The 27,331-nt window shown below is 51.7% G+C and overlaps 2 protein-coding genes across 4 annotated transcripts in view; one reads left to right on the forward strand and one right to left on the reverse strand.

Moving 5' to 3' along the window:
• Nucleotides 1-27,331, forward strand: part of LOC137538746 (low choriolytic enzyme-like) — a 1,161,243-nt gene that overhangs the window by 540,117 nt on the left and 593,795 nt on the right. The gene's annotated exons all lie outside the window — the stretch shown is intronic.
• The window catches only part of LOC137537974 (astacin-like metalloendopeptidase), a 192,307-nt gene that overhangs the window by 97,614 nt on the left and 67,362 nt on the right, over nucleotides 1-27,331 (reverse strand). Inside the window, exon 5 of the mRNA XM_068259895.1 lies at nucleotides 17,696-17,874. Within this exon, the coding sequence (XP_068115996.1) occupies nucleotides 17,696-17,874 (179 nt within the window). The remainder of the gene's footprint in view (nucleotides 1-17,695; nucleotides 17,875-27,331) is intronic.

The raw sequence follows: 27,331 nt of genomic DNA on the forward strand, positions 1-27,331 counted from the left end.
CAGTAATGGGTCCCAAAACTTCCTCCAGCCCCATCCGCAGGGAACGTTCCCACACCGCCGTCCTCAGCCTTTTGCTCCGATACTGGGTCCCATATCTTCCTCCCGCCCCATCCGTCTGGATCGCTACCATGCCGCCGTCCTCAGTCTTCTCCTGCTCCAGTAATGGGTCCTAAAACTTCCTCCAACCCCATCCACACGGATTACTCCCACGCTGATGTCCTCCGCCTTCTCCAGCTTCAGTACCGGGTCCCGTATGTTCCTCCAGCCCCATCTGCACTTATTGCTCCCATGCCGCTGTCCTCAGTCTTTTCCCTCTTCGGTACCAGGTCACATAATTTCAGCCAGTCGCAGACAGTTTTACGCATGGGCAGTGCCCTCTCTCCAGCTGAGAATAGTGCTGTGCCTGCGTAGTACTATTCTCCGCTGGAGAGAGCGCGCTGCGCATGCTCACACTGTCCGCGACTGGCTGAAGTTACGGGACCCGGTACTGGAGCAGAAGACTGAGGACGGCGACGTGGGAGCAATAAGTGCGCATGGGGCTAGAGGAAGCCCCAGGTATGTTTAAAACGTTCACTAACTATGCTTCGTTTCTGGTATACTTTAAAGGGATACTGTAGGGGGGTCGGGGGAAAATGAGCTGAACTGACCCGGGGCTTCTAATGGTCCCCCGCAGACATCCTGTTTTGGCGCAGCCACTCACCGATGCTCCGGCCCCGCCTCCGGTTCACTTCTGGAATCTCTGACTTTAAAGTCAGAAAACCACTGCGCCTGCATGCCCGTGTCCTCGCTCCCGCTGATGTCACCAGGAGTGTACTGCGCAGACACAGACCATACTGGGCCTGCGCTGTGCGCTCTTGATGACATCAGCGGGATCGAGGACACGGCAACGCAGGCGCAGTGGTTTTCTGACTTTAAAGTCTGAAATTCCAGAAGTGAACCGGAGGCGGGGAGGGGGAAGCATCGGTGAGTGGCTGCGCGGGCACAGAATGTCTGTGGGGGACCGTTAGAAGCCCCGGGTAAGTTCAACTCATTTTCCCCTGACCCCCCCTACAGTATCCCTTTAAAGGGATACTGTAGGGGGGTCGGGGGAAAATGAGTTGAACTTACCCATGGCTTCTATTGGTCCCCCGCAGACATCCTGTGCCCACGCAGCCACTCACCGATGCTCCGGCCCCGCCTCCAGTTCACTTCTGGAGTTTCAGACTTTAAAGTCAGAAAACCACTGCGCCTGCGTTGCCGTGTCCTCGCTCCTGCTGATGGCACCAGGAGCTTACTGCGCAAAGCACAGACCATACTGGGCCTGCGCAGTACGCTCCTGGTTACATCAGCGGGAGCGAGGACACTGCAACGCAGGCGCAGTGGTTTTCTGACTTTAAATTCTGAAATTCCAGAAGTGGAGGCGGGGCCGGAGCATCGGGGAGTGGCTGCGTGGGCACAGAATGTATGCAGGGGACCATTAGAAGCCCCGGGTCAGTTCAACTCATTTTCCCCCGACCCCGTACAGTATCCCTTTAAGGTGTATAGTAAAGTGCAGTGAATGTTTTTTTTACTTTTTTAAAATTGCAGGTTTGTAATGTGTGCTACTGTGGGTGCGGGGGTCAGGGGGAGCATCATTACTTAAAGAGAATCTGAAGCGAGAATAAATCTCGCTGATTCTCTTAATAATAGCAGGGGCATGTTTGCCCCTGCTAAACCGCCGCTATAACGCCGCTCTAAGGGGGTCCCTTACGTCTCAAATCCCCCCGTGCAGCGCTTCCTGGTGAGGCAGGGCTACAAGCCGCAGCCCTGCCTCACAGGCGTCTATCAGCGGCGCCTCTCTCCCCGCCCCTCTCAGCGAAGGCAGACTGAGAGGGGCGGGGAGAGGCGGCGCTGCGCCGCTGATAGACGCCTGTGCGGCAGGGCTGCGGCTCGTAGCCCGGCCTCACCAGGAAGCACACAGGGCAGCAAAATCTACGACCAAGTTGGTCGTGGATTTTGCAGGGGGGATTTGTAAGGTAAGGGACCCCCTTAGAGCGGCGGGATAGCGGCGGTTTAGCAGGGGCAAACATGCCCCTGCTATTATTAAGAGAACAAGCGAGATTTTGTCTCGCTTCAGTGTCTCTTTAACTAAAGGGTGCTGATCCTCTGGCCCCAACCTGTTTGGGATCCTCCTATCTAGTTCTCCTGTCTGCATTTGTACTGTGTGGTGGCCACATGCCGCAATGGATTTTGGGAGATGAATGGATTCTGGGAGATAGTCTGGTTAGATGTGAGTACACTGATGCACTGGCATCTAACCAGCCTATATCTCTTGGGATGCATTGTGGCGTGCATGTAACCCCCGCCAGGAATTACTTGCAGAAGCTGCTGTCAGGGGAATTTGGAAGATCCGTAATGGGCGGGGGACCATACAATACTGATTACTAATGGCTCTCACACTGACCCCCATGTACCCAGTATAACTTACCTAGGGCTTTTTCTAGCCCCCTGTAGTCATTCTGGTCCCTTGCTGTCATTCCACTTTAGGCGGGCACATCTGCTGGGGGGAGGAAAATGACTTCAGGGGGCTAGAAGAAGACCTAGGTAAGTTTAATTTTACATTTCCTTTTAGCGCCATTGATCCCGTTTTACTGTTGCAAAATTTTGTGGCACGGCATGCTGCCTTCAAGAAACTCAGACCGAGCCTTACAGGGCAACTGACAGAGTGGCATATGGAGGCTGCCATATTGATTTCCTTTTAAACAATACTAGTTGCCTGCCAGCTGACCTTTTTTAGCATTAGTAGTGTCTGAATTCCACATCTAAAACAAGCATGCAGCTAATCTCGTCAGACTTCAGTCAGAAATATCTGATCTGCTTCATGCTGGTTCAGGGTCTGTGAGGCTAAGAGTAATAGAGGCAGAGGCTCAGCAGGACAGCCAGGAAATGTGCATTGTTTAAAAGTAAAAATATGGCAGCCTCTGTATCCCTTTCTTGTCAGTTGTCTTTTAAAAAGTCCGTGACAAACCACTCCCAATTTTAGGCCACACCCCTCAGGCCACACCCACAAGCCGGTATTTTTTTTACCCTAAAGGTGGCAACCCTAGCAGGACCCCGAATGCAAAGTTTTCCCGAAAAATTCGGGTGTTTTTTAGGTTTGCCGCATGCAAATCCGAACCCGAATGCTGCGATTCCAAGCCGAACCCGAATACGAAGCATGCCGAATGCGCGCGCTGGAATTCGGCCGGATGGAGCTGTGGGTTCGGTTTCGGCTTCGGGATTCGGGGATGACGTGATTAGGCCAATCAGAAGTCCTCCTGCCGAGGAGCTGGCAACCCTAGCAACCAATCAGAGGAGGGGAGCCTGGCCCTCCCCTCCTCTATATGAGGCGGCGGCCATGTTGCGGAGCCACGCACTTGTGTGACTGCTGCTGGTACTGAGAGATTCTCCAGTGCTGTGCTGTGTCTGAGCAAGTGCTTTTCACTGCTAAACCTAGCGTTTTGCTTCCTAAACACCTCCTTAACACATTTATTGTTGTCTTATATAGTTAGCTAGTATTTTGATTGTTTTTAGTCAGCTAGTGTATAGTGTATACTGTGCTAGGCTAGTGTTAGTCTGTGTGCAGGCTAGGCCTGCTAGCCTAGGTAGCCTTAGTTAGCCTACTACTAGCTTAGGTAGGTTAGGGATTCTAGTTAGTTGTGTACTAGTAGTACTAGTTTAGTTAATTATTACTGCTGTAGTCTGTTACTTTATTAGTTTCAGTACTGTGTTAGTTAGTTACTGACTGTGAGTGACAGGTCACCACCAGCATCCATTGTGAGTGACCTGACCTGTGACTGTCTGTCACCTCATCTGCCCGAGCCTATTGATTGATTGCGTCTGACCGTGTGTGACCGTTTTTAATTGACACCGCTAGGTGTTTCTTAGTTACCTGCGTGCGTGCATACTTCTAGTGTCTACTACTATACTACTAGTCTACTAGTGTAGTACCCGTTCACTAATTTTTTTTAAAATTTTACTGTGTGATTTTATTATCTGGAGTGTGTGTAATAAATAAGAGTTACTTACAACACATACAGGCCACCACCAGCATCCGTTGTGAGTGACCTGTGACTGTTTGTCACCTCATCTGCCCGAGCCTATTGATTGATTGCGTCTGACCGTTTGTAATTGTCACCGATTGTCTGCCCCTCCTCCTCAGCGCCAACAACAAACTTCTGCACCTGTAACTCCTCCTCCTCATTGCATGGCCCCATCATCTCCAACTCATACTTCTCCAAAACATCCCTGTACATGGTCACAGTCTCAGGGGAGAAGAGCGTGCTCTTTGAGGACAGGATGGTCGATGGGGTCACCGTCACCGTGACCATGGCCTCAAGCACTGGTGGAGGCCTGCTGCGGACAGGAGTGCTGGTGGCACTAGTCTCGCTGCTGCTGGAGGCCTGGCTGGAAAAGGTGGCTTCCTGCCCCGCCATTATTTCCACCACAGCCTGCACCTGACTCTCCCCAATGGGCCGTGGGCGACGACCCGTCTCAAAGATGGGCGCAACACGCTGCTGTTGCGCCTCTGCTCCCTCCTCCCTGTGGTCAGTGGCTGGCGTCGCACCAGTCCCAGACCTGCTGCTGCTGGCAGTGGCTCCTGCAATGGCGCTTCCTCTCCTGGTGGTGCCTCGCCCTCTACCTCTACCTCTGCCAGTCATAGTGCACTATACAAATACAGTAAAAAAAAAAATAAGTAGAAGAGGGCGGGAAAGGGTGTAAACTTTAATAAAGTCTGTGTTGGTGTGGTGACTTGGTGGTGACTAGTAGTACAGTAGTAGACACTAGAAGTATGCACGCACGCAGGCAACTAAGAAACACCTAGCGTAATAGGCTGCAAGTAAGGAAGAGATCTCAGACATCCTCTGTCGTCTCCGCCAGACAACCTGCGACCTGGACCCTGGACCAACTAAACATATGCTGAAATGCCCTGACCTGCTTGGTCCAGCATTTCACAAAATAGTAAATTGCTCTCTGCAAGCAGGGAGGTTTCCTACCTCTCTAAAAGAAGGAATCATCAAGCCCCTTCTTAAAAAACCTTCCATGGATCCGGATGCTATGAGCAGCTACAGACCTGTCTCCAACCTCCCCTTCTTAGGTAAAGTTATTGAAAAGGCTGTCTATCTGCAACTTGAAACCAGGCTGTCAGTAAACAACATCCTGGACCCTCTACAATCTGGCTTTAAGAAACACCACAGCTGTGAAACAGCCCTCATCCAAGTCTGCAACGATCTGCTCATGGCAAGGGACAGAGGGGAATGCTCCATCCTAATCCTGTTGGATCTCTCAGCTGCTTTTGATACAGTTGACCATGAAATCCTGCTTAACAGACTGCAGGAGTACTGTGGCATCAGTGGATCAGTCCTCCAGTGGTTCAGATCATTCCTGACTGACAGAACACAGAGAGTATCCCTAGGACCTATAATGTCCAAACCTGCACCTCTACAATTCGGAGTGCCACAAGGATCAATCCTATCCCCTCTGCTGTTTGCAATCTACATGTTGCCACTCGGTACACTTATCCAACGACATGGCCTGACGTACCACTGCTACGCCGATGACACACAGCTATACCTGTCCTTCAAACCTGGTGGAACAGACCCTACCCCAAAAATAAACTCTTGCTTAGCTGAGCTTCAGGCATGGATGAATGATAACTGGTTGAAACTGAATGCTGACAAAACTGAGGTCCTGTTTGTCCAAAGCCAGTGCTCGCCATCAAAACAGCTCTATCCTAAAGCAACACCAATCAGGATTGGGAATTCAGACATAAACAGCTCCAACCTTGTGCGCAGCCTTGGCGTACTAATCGATGGGGAATTGAGTTTCAGAAACCAAATTTCATCTGTAGTTAAATCTTCCTTCTTTCATCTGAAGAACATTGCAAAGATTAAACATCTGATTCCCCCAGAGGATCTTCAAACCCTAGTCCATGCCTTCATCACATCACGACTGGACTACTGCAATGCCCTTTATGCTGGCCTCCCCAAAAAAGACCTGCGTCGCCTGCAATTAGTGCAGAATGCTGCTGCCAGATTGCTAACAAACCAGCCTCGCCACTGTCACATTACACCGATCCTTCGCTCACTGCACTGGCTACCAGTAGAATGGAGAATACTCTTCAAGATTGGACTGCTGACATTCAAATCCCTGCACAAGCTGGGCCCTGGATACATGAAGGACTTTCTGAAGCTGCACCACACCTCTCACAACCTCAGATCAGCAAGTTCTATAAACTTGGTCACTCCCAGAGTGCACCTCAAAAAATCTGGAGACAGAGCCTTCTGTCATGCTGCCCCTACTCTTTGGAACTCCCTACCACACCCAGTAAAGACAGCACCATCCCTGGAGCTATTCAAATCCAGACTGAAAAGCCACCTGTTTAGCCTGGCATTTCCAGATTTATAAAACTCTTCCTCTGTACCACGATGGTCGGAGCCATGCTTATGCGCTTTGAGTCCCACGGGAGAAAAGCGCTTTACAAATGTTATTTGTTGTTGTTGTTGTTGTTGTATTTATGTATTTATTTATTGTATTTCTACCGGACTCCTGCTGCTGCTGCAGGCCTGCTGCATTGATTTACCTATCAATTTATTTATGTATTTATTGTATTTCTACCGGACTCCTCCTCCTCCTGCTGGCCTGCTGCATTGATTTACCTATGAATTTATTTATGTATTTATTTATTTATTGTATTTCTACCGGACTCCTCCTCCTCCTCCTCCTGTTGGCCTGCTGCATTGATTTACCTATCAATTTATTTATGTATTTATTTATTTATTGTATTTCTACCGGACTCCTCCTCCTCCTGCTGGCCTGCTGCATTGATTTACCTATCAATTTATTTATGTATTTATTTATTTATTGTATTTCTACCGGACTCCTCCTCCTCCTGCTGGCCTGCTGCATTGATTTACCTATCAATTTATTTATGTATTTATTGTATTTCTAAAGCGGCAACATATTACACTGCACTCATTTTCATCCTGCTGCTGTCAGTGGTCCCATCGCCCACACAATGCATTGCCTGCTGCCAGTGCCACACGTCACTCCACCTCCTCCTGCTGCTGCTGTTGTATTTATCCTACTGCTGTCAGAGGTCCCACCGCCAGGGTCCACACTATGCATTGCCTGCTGTCAGTGCCACACGTCACTCCACCTCCTCCTACTGCTGCTGTTGTATTTATCCTGCTGCTGTCAGTGGTCCCGCCGCCAGGGTCCACATTATGCATTGCCTGCTGCCAGTGCCACACGTCACTCCACCTCCTCCTACTGCTGCTGTTGTATTTATCCTGCTGCTGTCAGTGGTTCCACCGCCAGGGCCCACACTATGCATTGCCTGCTGTCAGTGCCACACGTCACTCCTCCTCCTACTGCTGCTGTTGTATTTATCCTGCTGCTGTCAGAGGTCCCACCACCAGGGTCCACATTATGCATTGCCTGCTGTCAGTGCCACACGTCACTCCACCTCCTCCTGCTGCTGTTGTATTTATCCTACTGCTGTCAGTGGTCCCACCGCCAGGGTCCACACTATGCATTGCCTGCTGTCAGTGCCACACGTCACTCCTCCTCAGGCTGCTGTTGTATTTATCCTGCTGCTGTCAGTGGTCCCACCGCCAGAGTCCACACTATGCATTGCCTGCTGTCAGTGCCACACGTCACTCCTCCTCCTACTGCTGCTGTTGTATTTATCCTGCTGCTGTCAGTGGTCCCACCGCAAGGGTCCACACTATGCAATGCCTGCTGTCAGTGCCACACGTCACTCCTCCTCCTACTGCTGCTGTTGTATTTATCCTGCTGCTGTCAGTGGTCCCACCGCCAGGGTCCACACTATGCATTGCCTGCTGTCAGTGCCACACGTCACTCCACCTCCTCCTGCTGCTGCTGTTGTATTTATCCTGCTGCTGTCAGTGGTCCCACTGCCAGAGTCCACACTATGCATTGCCTGCTGTCAGTGCCACACGTCACTCCTCCTCCTCCTGCTGCTGTTGTATTTATCCTGCTGCTGTCAGTGGTCCCACCGCCAGGGTCCACACTATGCATTGCCTGCTGCCAGTGCCACACGTCACTCCACCTTCTCCTACTGCTGCTTTTGTATTTATCCTGCTGCTGTCAGTGGTCTCATCACCAGGGTCCACACTATGCATTGCCTGCTGTCAGTGCCACACGTCACTCCACCTCCTACTGCTGCTGTTGTATTTATCCTGCTGCTGTCAGTGGTCCCACCGCCAGGGTCCACATTATGCATTGCCTGCTGTCAGTGCCACACGTCACTCCACCTCCTCCTGCTGCTGCTGTTGTATTTATTCTGCTGCTGTCAGTGGTCCCACCGCCAAAGTCCACACTATGCATTGCCTGCTGTCAGTGCCACATGTCACTCCTCCTCCTCCTGCTGCTGTTGTATTTATCCTGCTGCTGTCAGTGGTCCCACCGCCAGGGTCCACACTATGCATTGCCAGCTGCCAGTGCTACACGTCACTCCACCTCCTCCTGCTGTTGTATTTATCCTGCTGCTGTCAGTGGTCCCACCGCCAAAGTCCACACTATGCATTGCCTGCTGTCAGTGCCACACGTCACTCCTCCTCCTGCTGCTGTTGTATTTATCCTGCTGCTGTCAGTGGTCCCACCACCAGGGTCCACACTATGCATTGCCTGCTGCCATTGCCACACGTCACTTCACCTCCTCCTGCTGCTGCTGTTGTATTTATCCTACTGCTGTCAGAGGTCCCACCGCCAGGGTCCACACTATGCATTGCCTGCTGCCAGTGCCACACGTCACTCCACCTCCTCCTGCTGCTGCTGTTGTATTTATCCTGCTGCTGTCAGTGGTCCCACCGCCAGGGTCCACACTATGCATTGCCTGCTGCCAGTGCCACACGTCACTTCACCTCCTCCTGCTGCTGCTGTTGTATTTATTCTACTGCTGTCAGAGGTCCCACCGCCAGGGTCCACACTATGCATTGCCTGCTGCCAGTGCCACACGTCACTCCACCTCCTCCTGCTGCTGCTGTTGTATTTATCCTGCTGCTGTCAGTGGTCCCACCACCAGGGTCCACACTATGCATTGCCTGCTGCCAGTGCCACACGTCACTTCACCTCCTCCTGCTGCTGCTGTTGTATTTATCCTACTGCTGTCAGAGGTCCCACCGCCAGGGTCCACACTATGCATTGCCTGCTGTCAGTGCCACACGTCACTCCTCCTCTGGCTGCTGTTGTATTTATCCTGCTGCTGTCAGTGGTCCCACCACCAGGGTCCACACTATGCATTGCCTGCTGCCAGTGCCACACGTCACTCCACCTCCTCCTACTGCTGCTTTTGTATTTATCCTGCTGCTGTCAGTGGTCCCACCGCCAGGGTCCACACTATGCATTGCCTGCTGTCAGTGCCACACGTCACTCCTCCTCCTACTGCTGCTGTTGTATTTATCCTGCTGCTGTCAGTGGTCCCACCGCCAGGGTCCACACTATGCATTGCCTGCTGTCAGTGCCACACGTCACTCCACCTCCTCCTGCTGCTGCTGTTGTATTTATCCTACTGCTGTCAGAGGTCCCACCGCCAGGGTCCACACTATGCATTGCCTGCTGTCAGTGCCACACGTCACTCCTCCTCCTACTGCTGCTGTTGTATTTATCCTGCTGCTGTCAGTGGTCCCACCGCCAGGGTCCACACTATGCATTGCCTGCTGCCAGTGCCACACGTCACTCCACCTCCTCCTGCTGCTGCTGTCGTATTTATCCTGCTGCTGTCAGTGGTCCCACCGCAAGGGTCCACACTATGCATTGCCTGCTGTCAGTGCCACACGTCACTCCACCTCCTCCTGCTGCTGCTGTTGTATTTATCCTGCTGCTGTCAGTGGTCCCACTGCCAGAGTCCACACTATGCATTGCCTGCTGTCAGTGCCACACGTCACTCCTCCTCCTCCTGCTGCTGTTGTATTTATCCTGCTGCTGTCAGTGGTCCCACCGCCAGGGTCCACACTATGCATTGCCTGCTGCCAGTGCCACACGTCACTCCACCTTCTCCTACTGCTGCTTTTGTATTTATCCTGCTGCTGTCAGTGGTCCCATCACCAGGGTCCACACTATGCATTGCCTGCTGTCAGTGCCACACGTCACTCCACCTCCTACTGCTGCTGTTGTATTTATCCTGCTGCTGTCAGTGGTCCCACCGCCAGGGTCCACATTATGCATTGCCTGCTGTCAGTGCCACACGTCACTCCACCTCCTCCTGCTGCTGCTGTTGTATTTATCCTGCTGCTGTCAGTGGTCCCACCACCAGGGTCCACACTATGCATTGCCTGCTGCCAGTGCCACACGTCACTCCACCTCCTCCTACTGCTGCTTTTGTATTTATCCTGCTGCTGTCAGTGGTCCCACCGCCAGGGTCCACACTATGCATTGCCTGCTGTCAGTGCCACACGTCACTCCTCCTCCTACTGCTGCTGTTGTATTTATCCTGCTGCTGTCAGTGGTCCCACCGCCAGGGTCCACACTATGCATTGCCTGCTGTCAGTGCCACACGTCACTCCACCTCCTCCTGCTGCTGCTGTTGTATTTATCCTGCTGCTGTCAGAGGTCCCACCGCCAGGGTCCACACTATGCATTGCCTGCTGTCAGTGCCACACGTCACTCCTCCTCCTACTGCTGCTGTTGTATTTATCCTGCTGCTGTCAGTGGTCCCACCGCCAGGGTCCACACTATGCATTGCCTGCTGCCAGTGCCACACGTCACTCCACCTCCTCCTGCTGCTGCTGTCGTATTTATCCTGCTGCTGTCAGTGGTCCCACCGCAAGGGTCCACACTATGCATTGCCTGCTGTCAGTGCCACACGTCACTCCACCTCCTTCTGCTGCTGCTGTTGTATTTATCCTGCTGCTGTCAGTGGTCCCACTGCCAGAGTCCACACTATGCATTGCCTGCTGTCAGTGCCACACGTCACTCCTCCTCCTCCTGCTGCTGTTGTATTTATCCTGCTGCTGTCAGTGGTCCCACCGCCAGGGTCCACACTATGCATTGCCTGCTGCCAGTGCCACACGTCACTCCACCTTCTCCTACTGCTGCTTTTGTATTTATCCTGCTGCTGTCAGTGGTCCCATCACCAGGGTCCACACTATGCATTGCCTGCTGTCAGTGCCACACGTCACTCCACCTCCTACTGCTGCTGTTGTATTTATCCTGCTGCTGTCAGTGGTCCCACCGCCAGGGTCCACATTATGCATTGCCTGCTGTCAGTGCCACACGTCACTCCACCTCCTCCTGCTGCTGCTGTTGTATTTATTCTGCTGCTGTCAGTGGTCCCACCGCCAGGGTCCACACTATGCATTGCCTGCTGCCAGTGCTACACGTCACTCCACCTCCTCCTGCTGTTGTATTTATCCTGCTGCTGTCAGTGGTCCCACCGCCAAAGTCCACACTATGCATTGCCTGCTGTCAGTGCCACACGTCACTCCTCCTCCTGCTGCTGTTGTATTTATCCTGCTGCTGTCAGTGGTCCCACCACCAGGGTCCACACTATGCATTGCCTGCTGCCAGTGCCACACGTCACTTCACCTCCTCCTGCTGCTGCTGTTGTATTTATCCTACTGCTGTCAGAGGTCCCACTGCCAGGGTCCACACTATGCATTGCCTGCTGCCAGTGCCACACGTCACTCCACCTCCTCCTGCTGCTGCTGTTGTATTTATCCTGCTGCTGTCAGTGGTCCCACCGCCAGGGTCCACACTATGCATTGCCTGCTGCCAGTGCCACACGTCACTTCACCTCCTCCTGCTGCTGCTGTTGTATTTATCCTACTGCTGTCAGAGGTCCCACCGCCAGGGTCCACACTATGCATTGCCTGCTGCCAGTGCCACACGTCACTCCACCTCCTCCTGCTGCTGCTGTTGTATTTATCCTGCTGCTGTCAGTGGTCCCACCACCAGGGTCCACACTATGCATTGCCTGCTGCCAGTGCCACACGTCACTTCACCTCCTCCTGCTGCTGCTGTTGTATTTATCCTACTGCTGTCAGAGGTCCCACCGCCAGGGTCCACACTATGCATTGCCTGCTGTCAGTGCCACACGTCACTCCTCCTCTGGCTGCTGTTGTATTTATCCTGCTGCTGTCAGTGGTCCCACCACCAGGGTCCACACTATGCATTGCCTGCTGCCAGTGCCACACGTCACTCCACCTCCTCCTACTGCTGCTTTTGTATTTATCCTGCTGCTGTCAGTGGTCCCACCGCCAGGGTCCACACTATGCATTGCCTGCTGTCAGTGCCACACGTCACTCCTCCTCCTACTGCTGCTGTTGTATTTATCCTGCTGCTGTCAGTGGTCCCACCGCCAGGGTCCACACTATGCATTGCCTGCTGTCAGTGCCACACGTCACTCCACCTCCTCCTGCTGCTGCTGTTGTATTTATCCTACTGCTGTCAGAGGTCCCACCGCCAGGGTCCACACTATGCATTGCCTGCTGTCAGTGCCACACGTCACTCCTCCTCCTACTGCTGCTGTTGTATTTATCCTGCTGCTGTCAGTGGTCCCACCGCCAGGGTCCACACTATGCATTGCCTGCTGCCAGTGCCACACGTCACTCCACCTCCTCCTACTGCTACTGTTGTATTTATCCTGCTGCTGTCAGTGGTCCCATCGCCCACACAATGCATTGCCTGCTGCCAGTGCCACACGTCACTCCACCTCCTCCTGCTGCTGCTGTTGTATTTATCCTACTGCTGTCAGAGGTCCCACCGCCAGGGTCCACACACCTCATACACACACAACCCATAAATACACACACCACACACCACACACCGCACACACCTCATACACACACAACCCATACATACACACACCACACACACCTCATACACACACAACCAATACATACACACACCACACACACCTCATACACACACAACCCATACATACACACACCACACACACCTCATACACACACAACCCATACATACACACTCCACTGTGATGTATGATATGTAATAACTGTATTTTTTGTTTAATGTATTTTGTTCCTGCCTTGTTTGTTTGCTGTGATTGTGTTACTGGAGTCGGGTGGGGGATATACTATTGTTCTGTTGTGTGTTAGCAGACTGGCCTTGTCCTTATCACTTGATTACATTTGAGGTGTGTTTGTTGACCATCCTAATTTATTGTCTGGTAGAGAGAGAGAAACAGTCAGTTTGGTGTGAGACAGCTGGGTGAAAGCTGTATGCTTCTCTGCGGATGTAACTTTGCTTACAAATGCTTCATAATAAAGTGTTCATCATCGGATTCCATGTCTGCTCCCTGTTTATGGACAGACCTCATGTCATATCATGACAACCACACACTCCACAAACATTTCTCATGCATACACACACCACACACACCTCATACACACACACAACCCATACATACACACACCACACACACCTCATACACACACAACCCATACATACACACACCACACACACACACACCTCATACACACACAACCCATACATACTCACACCACACACACCTCATACACACACTCCCCATACATACTCACACCACACACTCCTCATACACACACTCCCCATACATACACACACCACACACACCTCATACACACACAACCCATACATACACACACCACACACACACACAACCCATACATACACACACCACACACACCTCATACACACACAACCCATACATACACACACACACACACCACACACTCCACAAACACTCCCCATACATACACACACCACACACATCTCATACACACACCACACACACCTCATACACACACAACCCATACATCCACACACCACACACCGCACACACCTCATACACACACACCCCATACATACACACACCACACACACCTCATACACACACAACCCATACATACCTCATACACACACAACCCATACATACTCACACCACACACACCTCATACACACACACACACACACACACACACACACACACACACACACACACACACACTGCACACACACACACCATACATACACACACACATACACACACCACACATACCACACACACTCCACAAACACTCCCCATACATACACACACTACACACACCTCATACACACCACACACACACACACAACCCATACATACACATACCACACACTCCACAAACGCACCCTATACATACACACACCACACACACCTCATACACACTCAACCCATACATACACACACCACACACTCCACAAACATTCCCCACCATACATACACACACCACACACACCTCATACACACACAACCCATACATACACACACCACACACACACAACCCACACACACACACACACACACACACACACACACACCACACCCCATACATACACACACTGTACACACACACACACACACACACTCCACAAACACTCCACAAACACTCCCCATACATACACACACACACACACACACACACACCACACACCTCATACACACACAACCCATACATACACACACCACACACTCCACAAAAACACCCCATACATACACACACAACACACACCTCATACACACACAACCCATACATACACATACCACACACTCCACAAACACACCCATACATACACACACCACACACACCTCATACACACACAACCCATACATACACACACCACACACACCTCATACACACACAACCCATACATACACATACCACACACTCCACAAACACACCCCATACATACACACACCACACACACCTCATACACACACAACCCATACATACACACACCACACACACCTCATACACACACAACCCATACATACACACACCACACACACTTCATACACACACAACCCATACATACACACACCACACACACTTCATACACACACAACCCATACATACACACACCACACACACCTCATACACACACAACCCATACATACACACACCACACACACCTCATACACACACAACCAATACATACACACACCACACACACCTCATACACACACAACCTATACATACACACACACCACACACACCTCATACACACACAACCCATAAATACACACACCACACACCGCACACACCTCATACACACACAACCCATACATACACACACCACACACACCTCATACACACACAACCCATACATACACACACCACACACACCTCATACACACACAACCCATACATACACACACCACACACTCCACAAACACACCCTATACATACACACACCACACACACACCTCATACACACACAACCCATACATACACACACCACACACTCCACAAACACTCCCCATACATACACACACCACACACACCTCATACTCACACAACCCATACATACACACACCACACACACCTCACACACACACAACCCATACATACACACACTACACACTCCACAAACACTCCCCATACATACACACACCACATACTCACACAACCCATACATACACACACACACACACACACACACACACCACACACACCACACACACACACTGTACACACACACCTGATACACACACAACCCATACATACACACACCACACACACCTCATACACACACAACCGATACATACACACACCACACACACACTTCATACACACACAACCCATACATACACACACCACACACACCTCATACACACACAACCAATACATACACACACACCACACACCTCATACACACACAACCCATACATACACACACCTCATACACACACAACCCATACATACACACACCACACACTCCACAAACACACCCCATACATACACACACCACACACACACCTCATACACACACAACCCATACATACACACACCACACACTCCACAAACACTCCCCATACATATACACACCACCCACACCTCATACACACACAACCCATACATACACACACACACACACCACACACACCTCATACACACACAACCCATACATACACACACCACACACACCTCATACACACACAACCCATACATACACATACCACACACACCTCCTACACACACAACCCATACATACACACACCACACACACACCTCATACACACGCAACCCATACATACACACACCACACACACCTCATACACACACACACACACACACACACACACCACACTCCACAAACACTCCCCATACATACACACACCACACACCCCTCATACACACACAACCCATACATACACACACCACACACACCTCATACACACACAACTCATACATACACACACCACACACACCTCATACACACACAACCCATACATACACACACAACCCATACATACACACACCACACACACCTCATACACACACAACCCATACATACACATACCACACACACCTCATACACACACAACCCATACATACACACACCACACACACCTCATACACACACAACCCATAGATACACACACCACACACACCTCATACACACACAACCCATACATACACACACCACACACACCTCTTACACACACAACCCATACATACACATACCACACACACCTCATACACACACAACCCATACATACACACACCACACACACCTCATACACACACAACCCATACATACATACACACACCACACACACCTCATACACACACACACCACACACACACCTCATACACACACAACCCGTACATACACATACCACACACTCCACAAACACACCCCATACATACACACACTACACACACCTCATACATACACCTTAACTATAGCTTGCGCTGACCCACGTTTCTCGTGTGTAAATTGTGTGTCAGTTCTGCTCCTCACTGCAGATCTCATCAGCCTATCAGCACCTATGGAGCGCATGACTTGTGATGAGTCATTTCTTTGTGTGAACAGCAAGCACCTTTATTCTAAAGCCTTGTACACACGCCTGAGGCCGCCGATAATAACCACCTCAGTCAACAATCAGGCGTGTGTACGTCAGCCGGTGACCCCCAACCTGTGAGCAATCCCCCGGACGGATCTACCCAACTCCAGTGCGGCTGATCCCCCCCCACCAATCCCATTGTCTGTGCCGCTTCCCCGCCCACTGTGTGACCTCATGCATTGCACTGCTTGTTGTCCCTCTGCCCCCCCCCCCCCACATAGCAACACAATGGGCGTGATTCAGTAAGCAGTGCTAACTGCTAGCACGCTTCTGAAAAGGCCATTATCATGCCTAAATTCAGTTTGGGCGTGTTAAACTCAGATCGCACGCAAAGACACGCATGCAAAACTTTGCGCGCGCACAGCGCGTCGCGCGCGAAGTGCCCATTCACATCTATGCAACGTTTCACGTGCACCAGAGTTAACACACGCAAAGATTTGTGCGCAGTCTGATTTTAGAAACAGTGCTAACCTAGTTAGCACCCTGGTTAACACGCCTAAAGTCTTTAGGCGTGCTAAGTAGGTTAGCACCGTTTACTGAATCAAGCCCAATCAGTCATCAGCTGCACAGCGGACAGTGAGTGTGTGTCCCGGACCAGCAATGACGTCCAAAGGGATCAAGTCCTAATTCCTCGGGTGGCATCACTTGGGAATGTGTATGGTGATGAGCTAAAATTACCAACGTCAAGATTCTGCATTCTGCGCCTGAAGGCAAACTGAGAGCACAATGCACAAGTGTAACTGCTCTAATGTCTGTCAGCACAACGTGAACTCCTTTTACACTGTGCCGGGGCTGTTCTTAGATTGTGTGCGCACCAGTGCGGGAGGTGGGCAGCTTGCTTACCTGGGGAGATGTACTGCCAGTTTATATGTAGATATTTATCTCGGTCGATCCTGGTGTGTTCATGGAAGAAGCCGAGTGTGTGCAATATTTCATGCTGGATGATGCCGTACACCATACAATAGCTCTGGTCCACGCCGATTGCCTGAACCCCAAATGTCTTCCCAATATACCCCCAGCAGCTGCACAGGAACAAAACACAAATAACACATCTCATTAATCTATCCTCAAATATACATACTTCTATCATGTGGCGTCCAACACGCCAGCATATTTATGACTAGCTGATGGCCCGGCGTTGCCCGGGTATGTATTTGGCTGGGCTCTACCCACTTTTTCTAACCCTAACACACAATTAGAGATGGCCCAATCATCAGATTTTGGGTTCGTGAACTTTCGCAAAAGTTCGAGTTCGGGCGAACTGCAATAGACTTCGATGGGCAGGTGGATTTTATAACATACAGGGACTATTTCTGGCCAAAAAAGTGATGGAAAAGTTGTTTCAAGGGGTCTAACACCTGGAGGGGGGCATGGCGGAGTGGGATAGACGCCAAATGTCCCCGGGAAAATTACGGATTTGACATAGAGCAGGGTTACGATCCCTAAAGGGCAGAAATCACATCGCATTCCTGAATTGGAGGCCAAAAGTGCTTGAGTACATCTTGCGTGTGTAGACATGGATCAGCAGATAGTGTAAGTAATGTACTGCTTCACACTGACAGACCAAACTCACTGTTTAACGCACCACCGCAAACCGCCACAAAGGGTTGTCATTAGTTGACACTCTCAGCCCTCTCGGCGGACATGTTTGTGTAGTGATGGGTGTGCTCGTGCGCACGTTGGCAAGAGTGCAGGCGATGATGATGAAAATGGAAAAATAAGGGTTTTTGTTTGTTTTTTTATTGAAAATTTAACAGCTATTTATAAAATTCTACAATTTTTTTTCCTGATATGTTACTTTAAGAACTGTGGTAATTCCAGAGCTAATACCTGCCGACAAGTGCTGACCTGTTTGGTGCCATAAAGAACTTGTGCTGTGTACAAACACATGTGCCTTCTCAAGTTGTGAATAGAGATGTAGCGAACGGTTCCAGGCGAACTTAGGGGGTTCGCGTTCGCCTGCACCAGGCAAACTTTTGCGGAAGTTCGATTCGCCCCATAATGCACTATGAGGGTCAACTTTGACCCTCTGCAACACAGTCAGCAGGCACATTGTAGCCATTCAGGCTACACTAAGCCCTGGAGCCCCCCCCCCTTATATAAGGCAGCCTCCGGCGGCCATTACAGTCACTCGTGTGCCTGCTAGAGAGAGGAAAGGGACAGCTGCTGCAGACTTTTTCTCCTAGGGACGGATTAGTTAGGTTCTAGGCTGCTTTGCTTGCTCTTGACTGATTATTATTGCTTTTAAAGCACCCATCAACAGCAACAGCTCTTTTCAGAGCTCATCCTGTACATATTTTTTTTTTTCTGTGTGTCAAACTGACACTTTTGTTGCATGCACAGCCTTGCTAATTGATAGTGTGTGTGCCACTGCCAGCAGCCCAGCACATTCAGTGACTACCTGTGTGTGTGACAGGGAGCTGCACATTGTACTACCCAGTACTGCATATACCCCAGTACCTGTTGTGTTTACTTAACCCACCTCATCACTGCATATACCTAGCTTTGTGTGGAGTGAACCCAGCTCACTGCATATAACTACCCAGTACCTGTTGTGTTTACTTAACCCACCTCATCACTGCATATACCTAGCGTTGTGTTGAGTGAACCCAGCTCACTGCATCTAACTACCTGTTGTGTTGAGTGAGAACCCACCTGGCCACCTCACTGCATCTAACTACCTGCTGTGTTGAGTGAGAACTAACCTGGCCACCTCACTGCATCTAACTACCTGTTGAGTTGAGTGAGAACCCACCTCACTGCATCTTAAGTACCTTTACTGTTGAGTGAACCCAGCTCACTGCATCTAACTACCCAGTACCTGTTGTGTTTACTTTACCCACCTCATCACTGCATATACCTAGCGTTGTGTTGAGTGAACCCAGCTCACTGCATCTAACTACCTGTTGTGTTGAGTGTGAACCCACCTGGACACCTCACCGCATCTAACTACCTGTTGTGTTGAGTGAGAACCTACCTCACTGCATCTTAAGTACCTTTACTGTTCAGTGAACCCAGCTCACTGCATCTAACTACCCAGTACCTGTTGTGTTTACTTAACCCACCTCATAACTGCATATACCTAGCGTTGTGCTGAGTGAACCCAGCTCACTGCATCTAACTACCTGTTGTGTTGAGTGTGAACCCACCTGGACACCTCACTGCATCTAACTACCTGTTGTGTTGAGTGAGAACCCACCTCACTGCATCTTAAGTACCTTTACTGTTCAGTGAACTCAGATCACTGCATCTAACTACCCAGTACCTGTTGTGTTTACTTAACCCACCTCATCACTGCATATACCTAACGTTGTGTTGAGTGAACCCAGCTCACTGCATCTAACTACTTGTTGTGTTGAGTGAGAACCCACCTCACTGCATATAGCTAGCATACCCCCGAGATGGACAAAATGGACAAACCAGGTAGAGAAAGAGGTAGAGGCAGACCCAGAGGAAGGCCACCAGGCACCGGCAGGTCTGTGCGAGGTGGTGTTGCTGTGATTTCGTGCGGACCTGCCCCAAAATACAGTGCTCAGAAGAAGGCACGTGCCATCACTTCCCAAAATCGTGAGGAGGTGATTGAGTATTTAACACAGAACACCTTATCTCCAGCAGCCACCAGCGCTACAACAAGCACCACATCCACTGCATTTGACACTTTGCAGGAGTTATTTGGTGGTGGTGGTGGTGAAATCACTGATTCCCAGCCACTACTGCAACAACAACAAGAAGGCGCAGGTACATCACCTCATACGTCTGAGTTAGGTGGCGATAGTATGGACGGAACGTGTGTGGATGTGGATGATGGACCACCTGAAGTTGGTGCACTTGAGGAGGTGTCTGAGGAAAGCGCAGCTGGCCAGGAGGATTATGATGACGATTATACGGATACCACATATGTTCCTGGTAGAGGAGATGACCAGGGGGACAGTTCAGAGGAGGAGTCAGAGAGGAGTAGGAGGAGACGACTCCATGATAGAAGCAGAGGGAGCTCGTCCTCAGAAACAGCTGGGGGCAGTGTCCGGTGCCATGTATCACCAGCTATGGCCAGCCAGCCAACATGCCCTTCAACGTCAGCTGCTGATGCCACCCTAGCGCCATCACCCCAGGGGGGTTCAGCGGTTTGGACATTTTTTAACGTGTGTGTCTCAGATCGGAGCAAAGCCATCTGTTGTCTCTGCCAGCAAAAATTGAGCCGTGGAAAGGCCAATTCTCACGTAGGGACAAGTGCCTTACGAAGGCACCTGGAGAGAAGGCTCAAACAGCTATGGCAAGAACACCTGAGGAAAAGCAGCACCCCTCAAAAGACAAGCCACCCTCCTCCTCTTCCTCCTTCAGGTGTATCGTCTTCATCCACTTTCTCCCTTGCACCTTCACAGCCACCCTCCTCCACACCGCCTCTTCCCTTCAGCGGTTCCTTCTCCTCTGCCCACAGCAGTACCCAGCTGTCCGTGAAGGAAGTATTTGAGCATAAGAAGCAAATGTCTGCCAGTCACCCTCTTGCCCGGCGTCTGACAGCTGGCATGGCGGAACTATTAGCTCGCCAGCTATTACCATACAAGCTGGTGGAGTCGGAGGCTTTCCGTAAGTTTGTGGCCATTGGTACACCACAGTGGAAGATACCAGGCCGCAATTATTTTTCACAAAAGGCCATACCCAAACTGTACCGTGCAGTTGAGAAGCAAGTGGTGTCATCTCTGGCACACAGCGTTGGGTCAAGGGTCCACCTGACCACGGATGCCTGGTCTGCCAAGCACGGGCAGGGCCACTACATTACATACACAGCCCATTGGGTCAACCTGGTGACCGATGGCAGCAAGCAGGGAGTACGTGGCTGTGCAGAGGACTGACTTGTCACACCTCCACGGCTTGCAGGCAGGCCTCCAGCCACCTCCTCTCCACCTGCTACCACCACTTCGCTGTCGTCCTCCTCCTCCTCCTTGGCTGGTGCCGCGATCTCCTCTCCAGCTACACAGCCCCAGCACCCCAGGGCCTATGCTGCATGCCAGGTACGACGGTGTCACGCAGTGTTAGACATGTCTTGCCTGAAAGCGGAGAGTCACACTGGAGCAGCTCTCCTGGCTGCTCTTAACAAACAGGTGGAGCAATGGCTGACCCCACACAAGCTTGAGATCGGCAACGTGGTGTGTGACAACGGCAGCAATCTCATTGCTGCGTTGAATTTGGGAAAGCTAACACACATACCCTGCATGGCACATGTGCTGAATCTGGTTGTGCAAAGATTTGTGTCCAAGTACCCAGGCTTAGAGGACGTCCTGAAGCAGGCCAGGAAGTTGTGTGGGCATTTCAGGCGCTCTTACAAGGCCATGGCACGCTTTGCGGACATTCAGCGTAGAAACAACTTGCCGGTGAGATGCCTGATTTGCGATAGCCCGACTCGCTGGAATTCCACCCTGCTGATGTTCTCTTGCCTGCTAGACCAGGAGAAAGCCGTCACCCAGTACCTGTATCATTACAGTACAAGAACACAATCTGGGAGGATGGGGATGTTGTGGCCCAACAACTGGACACTGATGCGAAATGCATGCAGGGTCATGGAGCCCTTTGAGGAGGTGACCAAACTGGTGAGTCGCGATGAGGGCACCATCAGCGACTTGATCCCCTACGCCTACTTCCTGGAGCATGCTGTGCGTAGAGTGGTGGATACAGCTGTGGAGGAGCGTGAACGAGAAGAGTTACGGCAGCAGGAGTCGTGGGAGCCATTTACACACGAACCCGATGTTCCCACAACACCTGTGGCAGCACAGAGGGGGGAGGAGGAGGAAGAAGAGGAGTCGTGTGGGGAAGGAGAGGAGTCAGACTCTGATGATGGTGATGATGAGGAAGGTGTTTCTGTGGAGGAGGAAGAGGCGGCGGAAGGAGAACAACCGTGGCAGCCATCTCAGGGGGCTTCTGCTTCTCCACGTTCCCGTGGAATGGTTCGTGGCTGGGGGGAGGAAGAGGAGTTGCGTCCCGTCACTGAGGAAGAGCAAGAGGAGATGGAGAGTACATCTGCATCCAGCTTTGTGCAGATGTCCTCTTTCATGTTGTCCAGCCTGTTGAGGGACCCCGTATCAAAAAACTCAAGACGAATGACCTGTACTGGGTGGCCACGCTACTAGACCCTCGGTACAGGCACAAAGTGGCGGACCTCTTAGCAACTCAACAAAAGGCGGAAAGGATGCAGCACTTGCAGAACAAGCTGTCGATGATGCTTTACAATGCGTTTAAGGGTGATGTGGCTGCACAACGCAATCAAGGTACCCCTGGCAGTAACCCTCCTCCTCCCAAGTCCACGCAGGCAAGAACAGGACGCTCCAGCGATCTCAGGGTGATGTCGGACATGCGGACGTTCTTTAGTCCAACTCCTCACCATAGTCCTTCCAGATCCACCCTCCACCAACGCCTGGACCGGCAGGTAGCCGACTACCTGGCCTTGAGTGTGGATGTAGACTCTGCGAAAAGCGACGATGAACCCTTGGACTACTGGTTGCGCAGGCTTGACCTGTGGCCAGAGCTGTCCCAATTTGCCATACAACTTCTCTCTTGCCCTGCCGCAAGCGTCCTGTCAGAAAGGACCTTCAGTGCAGCTGGAGGCATAGTTACTGAGAAGAGAAGTCGCCTAAGTCACGACAGTGTTCAGTACCTGACCTTTATCAAAATGAATGAGGAATGGATCACGGAGGGCTACTGCACGACCGAAGACTAAGTCAGTCCCCACACACAGCATCTCTGCAGGCTGCTTGACTGCCTTCTCCGCCACTACCAACAGGGTCCAGGACTCTAGGCGAATTCCAGAATTTTTAAGGCCGCTGCTAGCAGCGGCCGCTACACTAATTTTTCTGGTGCGTGTACATGTGCCCATCCCCCTTCGTGATCATTACCTTGCCGCGGTGAAGGGGCTTGCGCATCACAATGAAGCAATGACCGCCGGCTATTTGAGTGTCTGGGGTGGGGGTGGCACACCAAAGATAATAAGGTCGTTGTTTCATTGTGGTCAGACCAAATTTGATCAGCTGGACAGTCACTGTTCTGTCATTCAGCTACATCAGCCGGGCGAGCATATGGGCTGAAAAGCCACCATCACCTGCACTCTCGTCATGGTGCGCACCAGTCCAGCACAGCCGTCACTATACAACGGCTGTTTGCAGTCACTGCATACCTTTCACTGCATCTATGACTGCACATTATACCTGGCAGTCAGTGCATAACTTGCACTTGAATGGATACACTTTTAAACTTTAAGGAGATATAAGGAGGAGCACCCTGCCCAAAGGCTTACAATCTAGAGGGAGAGGTGGGGACACAAAAGGTAGGGGACCAGAGTTCAGCTGCGGGTTTAGAGCACTAGTGAGGGGGAGGGAGGTAGGCCAGAGTGAAAAAGTGAGTTTTGAGGGCCTTCTTGAAGATGCTGGGGGGGGGGGGGGGGCTGCCCTGATAGGGGTTTTGTATAGTGCGTTTCTCTATACTTCTTACTGAATAGCAGGGCCGGGCCGAGGCATAGGCTGGAGAGGCTCCAGCCTCAGGGCGCAGTGTAGGAGGGGGCTCACAATTCATTCAGCTGTCATTCCTAATTGTGTTTAAAGCAGAAATAAATAAGAAAAAGGGGATACATGGCAGTGACTGCAAGCCAGATAACTAGATATTAAGGTGTTGGGGAGGTTGTGGGCCCTGTGGCCCTCTTAGTCTAATAGCAATCAGTGTGTGACGGCTGGGGTGGGAGGGATGGAGGGGCGCACTTTGGTGTCTCAGCCTTGGGTGCTGGAAGACCTTGTCCCGGCTCTGCAGGGCTGTATCTATGCAGTGTCAGTGTCACACACAAAAAGGAAAAAAAACACATCAGAAGAATATTAGCCCTCAAAAGAGCTTTTTTGGGGTGCTTTCAGCAACAAATTTCAGTGAGGAGCAAGCTAACAAGAGCCTAATTAACGCTTTCCCTTTCTCCACCAAGGTCTCTCCCTTTCTCTCACTATAGCAGCAGACAGAGACTGAGAAGATGGCCTGATTGGCTGCCATGTGTCTGCTGACTGTGTTGTATAGGGTCAAAGTTTAGCCCAATGATAAGGTATAGGAGGCGGGTCAAACGCGCTATGTGTTCGCGGACGTCCGCGGATGCGAACAGCTGAAATTTGCACGAACTACCTTTTGTAGGCTCCACCCACTTTTGTGAATATTAATCCCAGTCACCCAGTGACCAACTGTGCAAAGTTTGAGAACCCCGCCATTAACAGTGTAAGAATGGTTGCAGTTTACAGTTTTCCAGTTAAATTACCCGGCGTTGCTCGGGTATGTATTTGGCGGGCGTTGGCTCCGCCCACCAATGACCCGACGTTGCCCGGGTATGTATTTGGCCGGTGTTGGCTCCGCCCACCAATGACCCGGCGTTGCTCGTGTATGTATTTGGCTGGTGATGGCTCTGCCCACCGATGACCCGACGTTGCCCGGGTATGTATTTGGCTGGTGATGGCTCTGCCCACCGATGACCCGGCGTTGTCCGGGTATGTATTTGGCCGGTGTTGGCTCCGCCCACCAATGACCCGGCGTTGCCCGGGTATGTATTTGGCCGGTGTTGGCTCCGCCCACCAATGACCCGGCGTTGCTCGTGTATGTATTTGGCTGGTGTTGGCTCTGTCCACCGATGACTCGACATTGCCCGGGTATGTATTTGGCTGGTGATGGCTCTGCCCACCGATGACTCGACATTGCCCGGGTATGTATTTGGCTGGTGATGGCTCTGCCCACCGATGACCCGGCGTTGTCCGGGTATGTATTTGGCTGGTGATGGCTCTGCCCACCGATGACTCGACGTTGCCTGGGTATGTATTTGGCTGGTGATGGCTCTGCCCACCGATGACCCGGCGTTGTCCGGGTATGTATTTGGCCGGTGTTGGCTCCGCCCACCAATGACGCGGCGTTGCTCGGGTATGTATTTGGCTGGTGTTGGCTCCACCCACCGATGACCCGGCGTTGCCCGGGTATGTATTTGGCTGGTGTTGGCTCCACCCACCGATGACCCGGCGTTGCCCGTGTATGTATTTGGCTGGTGATGGCTCTGCCCACCGATGACCCGACGTTGCCCGTGTATGTATTTGGCTGGTGATGGCTCTGCCCACCGATGACCCGACGTTGCCCGTGTATGTATTTGGCTGGTGATGGCTCTGCCCACCGATGACCCGGCGTTGTCCGAGTGTGTATTTGGCCGGTGTTGGCTCTGCCCACCAATGACCCGGCGTTGCTCGGGTATGTATTTGACTGGTGTTGACTCCACCCACCGATGACCCGGCATTGCCCATGTATGTATTTGGCTGGTGTTGGCTCTGCCCACCGATGACCCGACGTTGCTCGGGTATGTATTTGGCTGGTGTTGGCTCTGCCCACCGATGACCCGGCGTTGCCCGGGTATGTATTTGGCTGGTGTTGACTCCACCCACCGATGACCCGGCATTGCCCATGTATGTATTTGGCTGGTGTTGGCTCTGCCCACCGATGACCCGACGTTGCTCGTGTATGTATTTGGCTGGTGATGGCTCCGCCCACCAATGACCCGACGTTGCCCGGGTATGTATTTGGCTGGTGTTGGCTCTGCCCACCAATGACCCGGCGTTGCTCGGGTATGTATTTGGCTGGTGTTGGCTCCACCCACCGATGACCCGGCGTTGCCCGTGTATGTATTTGGCTGGTGTTGGCTCTGCCCACCGATGACCCGGCGTTGCCCGGGTATGTATTTGGCTGGTGTTGGCCCTGCCCACCAATGACCCGGTGTTGCCCGGGTATGTATTCGGCTGGTGTTGGCTCCACCCACCGATGACCCGGCATTGCCCATGTATGTATTTGGCTGGTGATGGCTCTGCCCACCGATGACCCGGCGTTGTCCGAGTGTGTATTTGGCCGGTGTTGGCTCCGCCCACCAATGACCCGGCGTTGCTCGGGTATGTATTTGGCTGGTTTTGGCTCCACCCACCGATGACCCGGCATTGCCCATGTATGTATTTGGCTGGTGATGGCTCTGCCCACCGATGACCCGACGTTGCTCGGGTATGTATTTGGCTGGTGTTGGCTCCACCCACCGATGACCCGGCGTTGCCCGTGTATGTATTTGGCTGGTGTTGGCTCTGCCCACCGATGACCCGGCGTTGCCCGGGTATGTATTTGGCTGGTGATGGCTCTGCCCACCGATGACCCGACGTTGCTCGGGTATGTATTTGGCTGGTTTTGGCTCCACCCACCGATGACCCGGCATTGCCCATGTATGTATTTGGCTGGTGATGGCTCTGCCCACCGATGACCCGACGTTGCTCGGGTATGTATTTGGCTGGTGTTGGCTCTGCCCACCGATGACCCGGCGTTGCCCGGGTATGTATTTGGCTGGTGTTGGCTCTGCCCACCAATGACCCGGCGTTGCTCGGGTATGTATTTGGCTGGTGTTGGCTCTGCCCACCAATGACCCGGCGTTGCCCGTGTATGTATTTGGCTGGTGTT

The sequence above is a fragment of the Hyperolius riggenbachi genome, chromosome 11, assembly GCF_040937935.1.
Source record: "Hyperolius riggenbachi isolate aHypRig1 chromosome 11, aHypRig1.pri, whole genome shotgun sequence".
NCBI lineage: Eukaryota > Metazoa > Chordata > Amphibia > Anura > Hyperoliidae > Hyperolius > Hyperolius riggenbachi.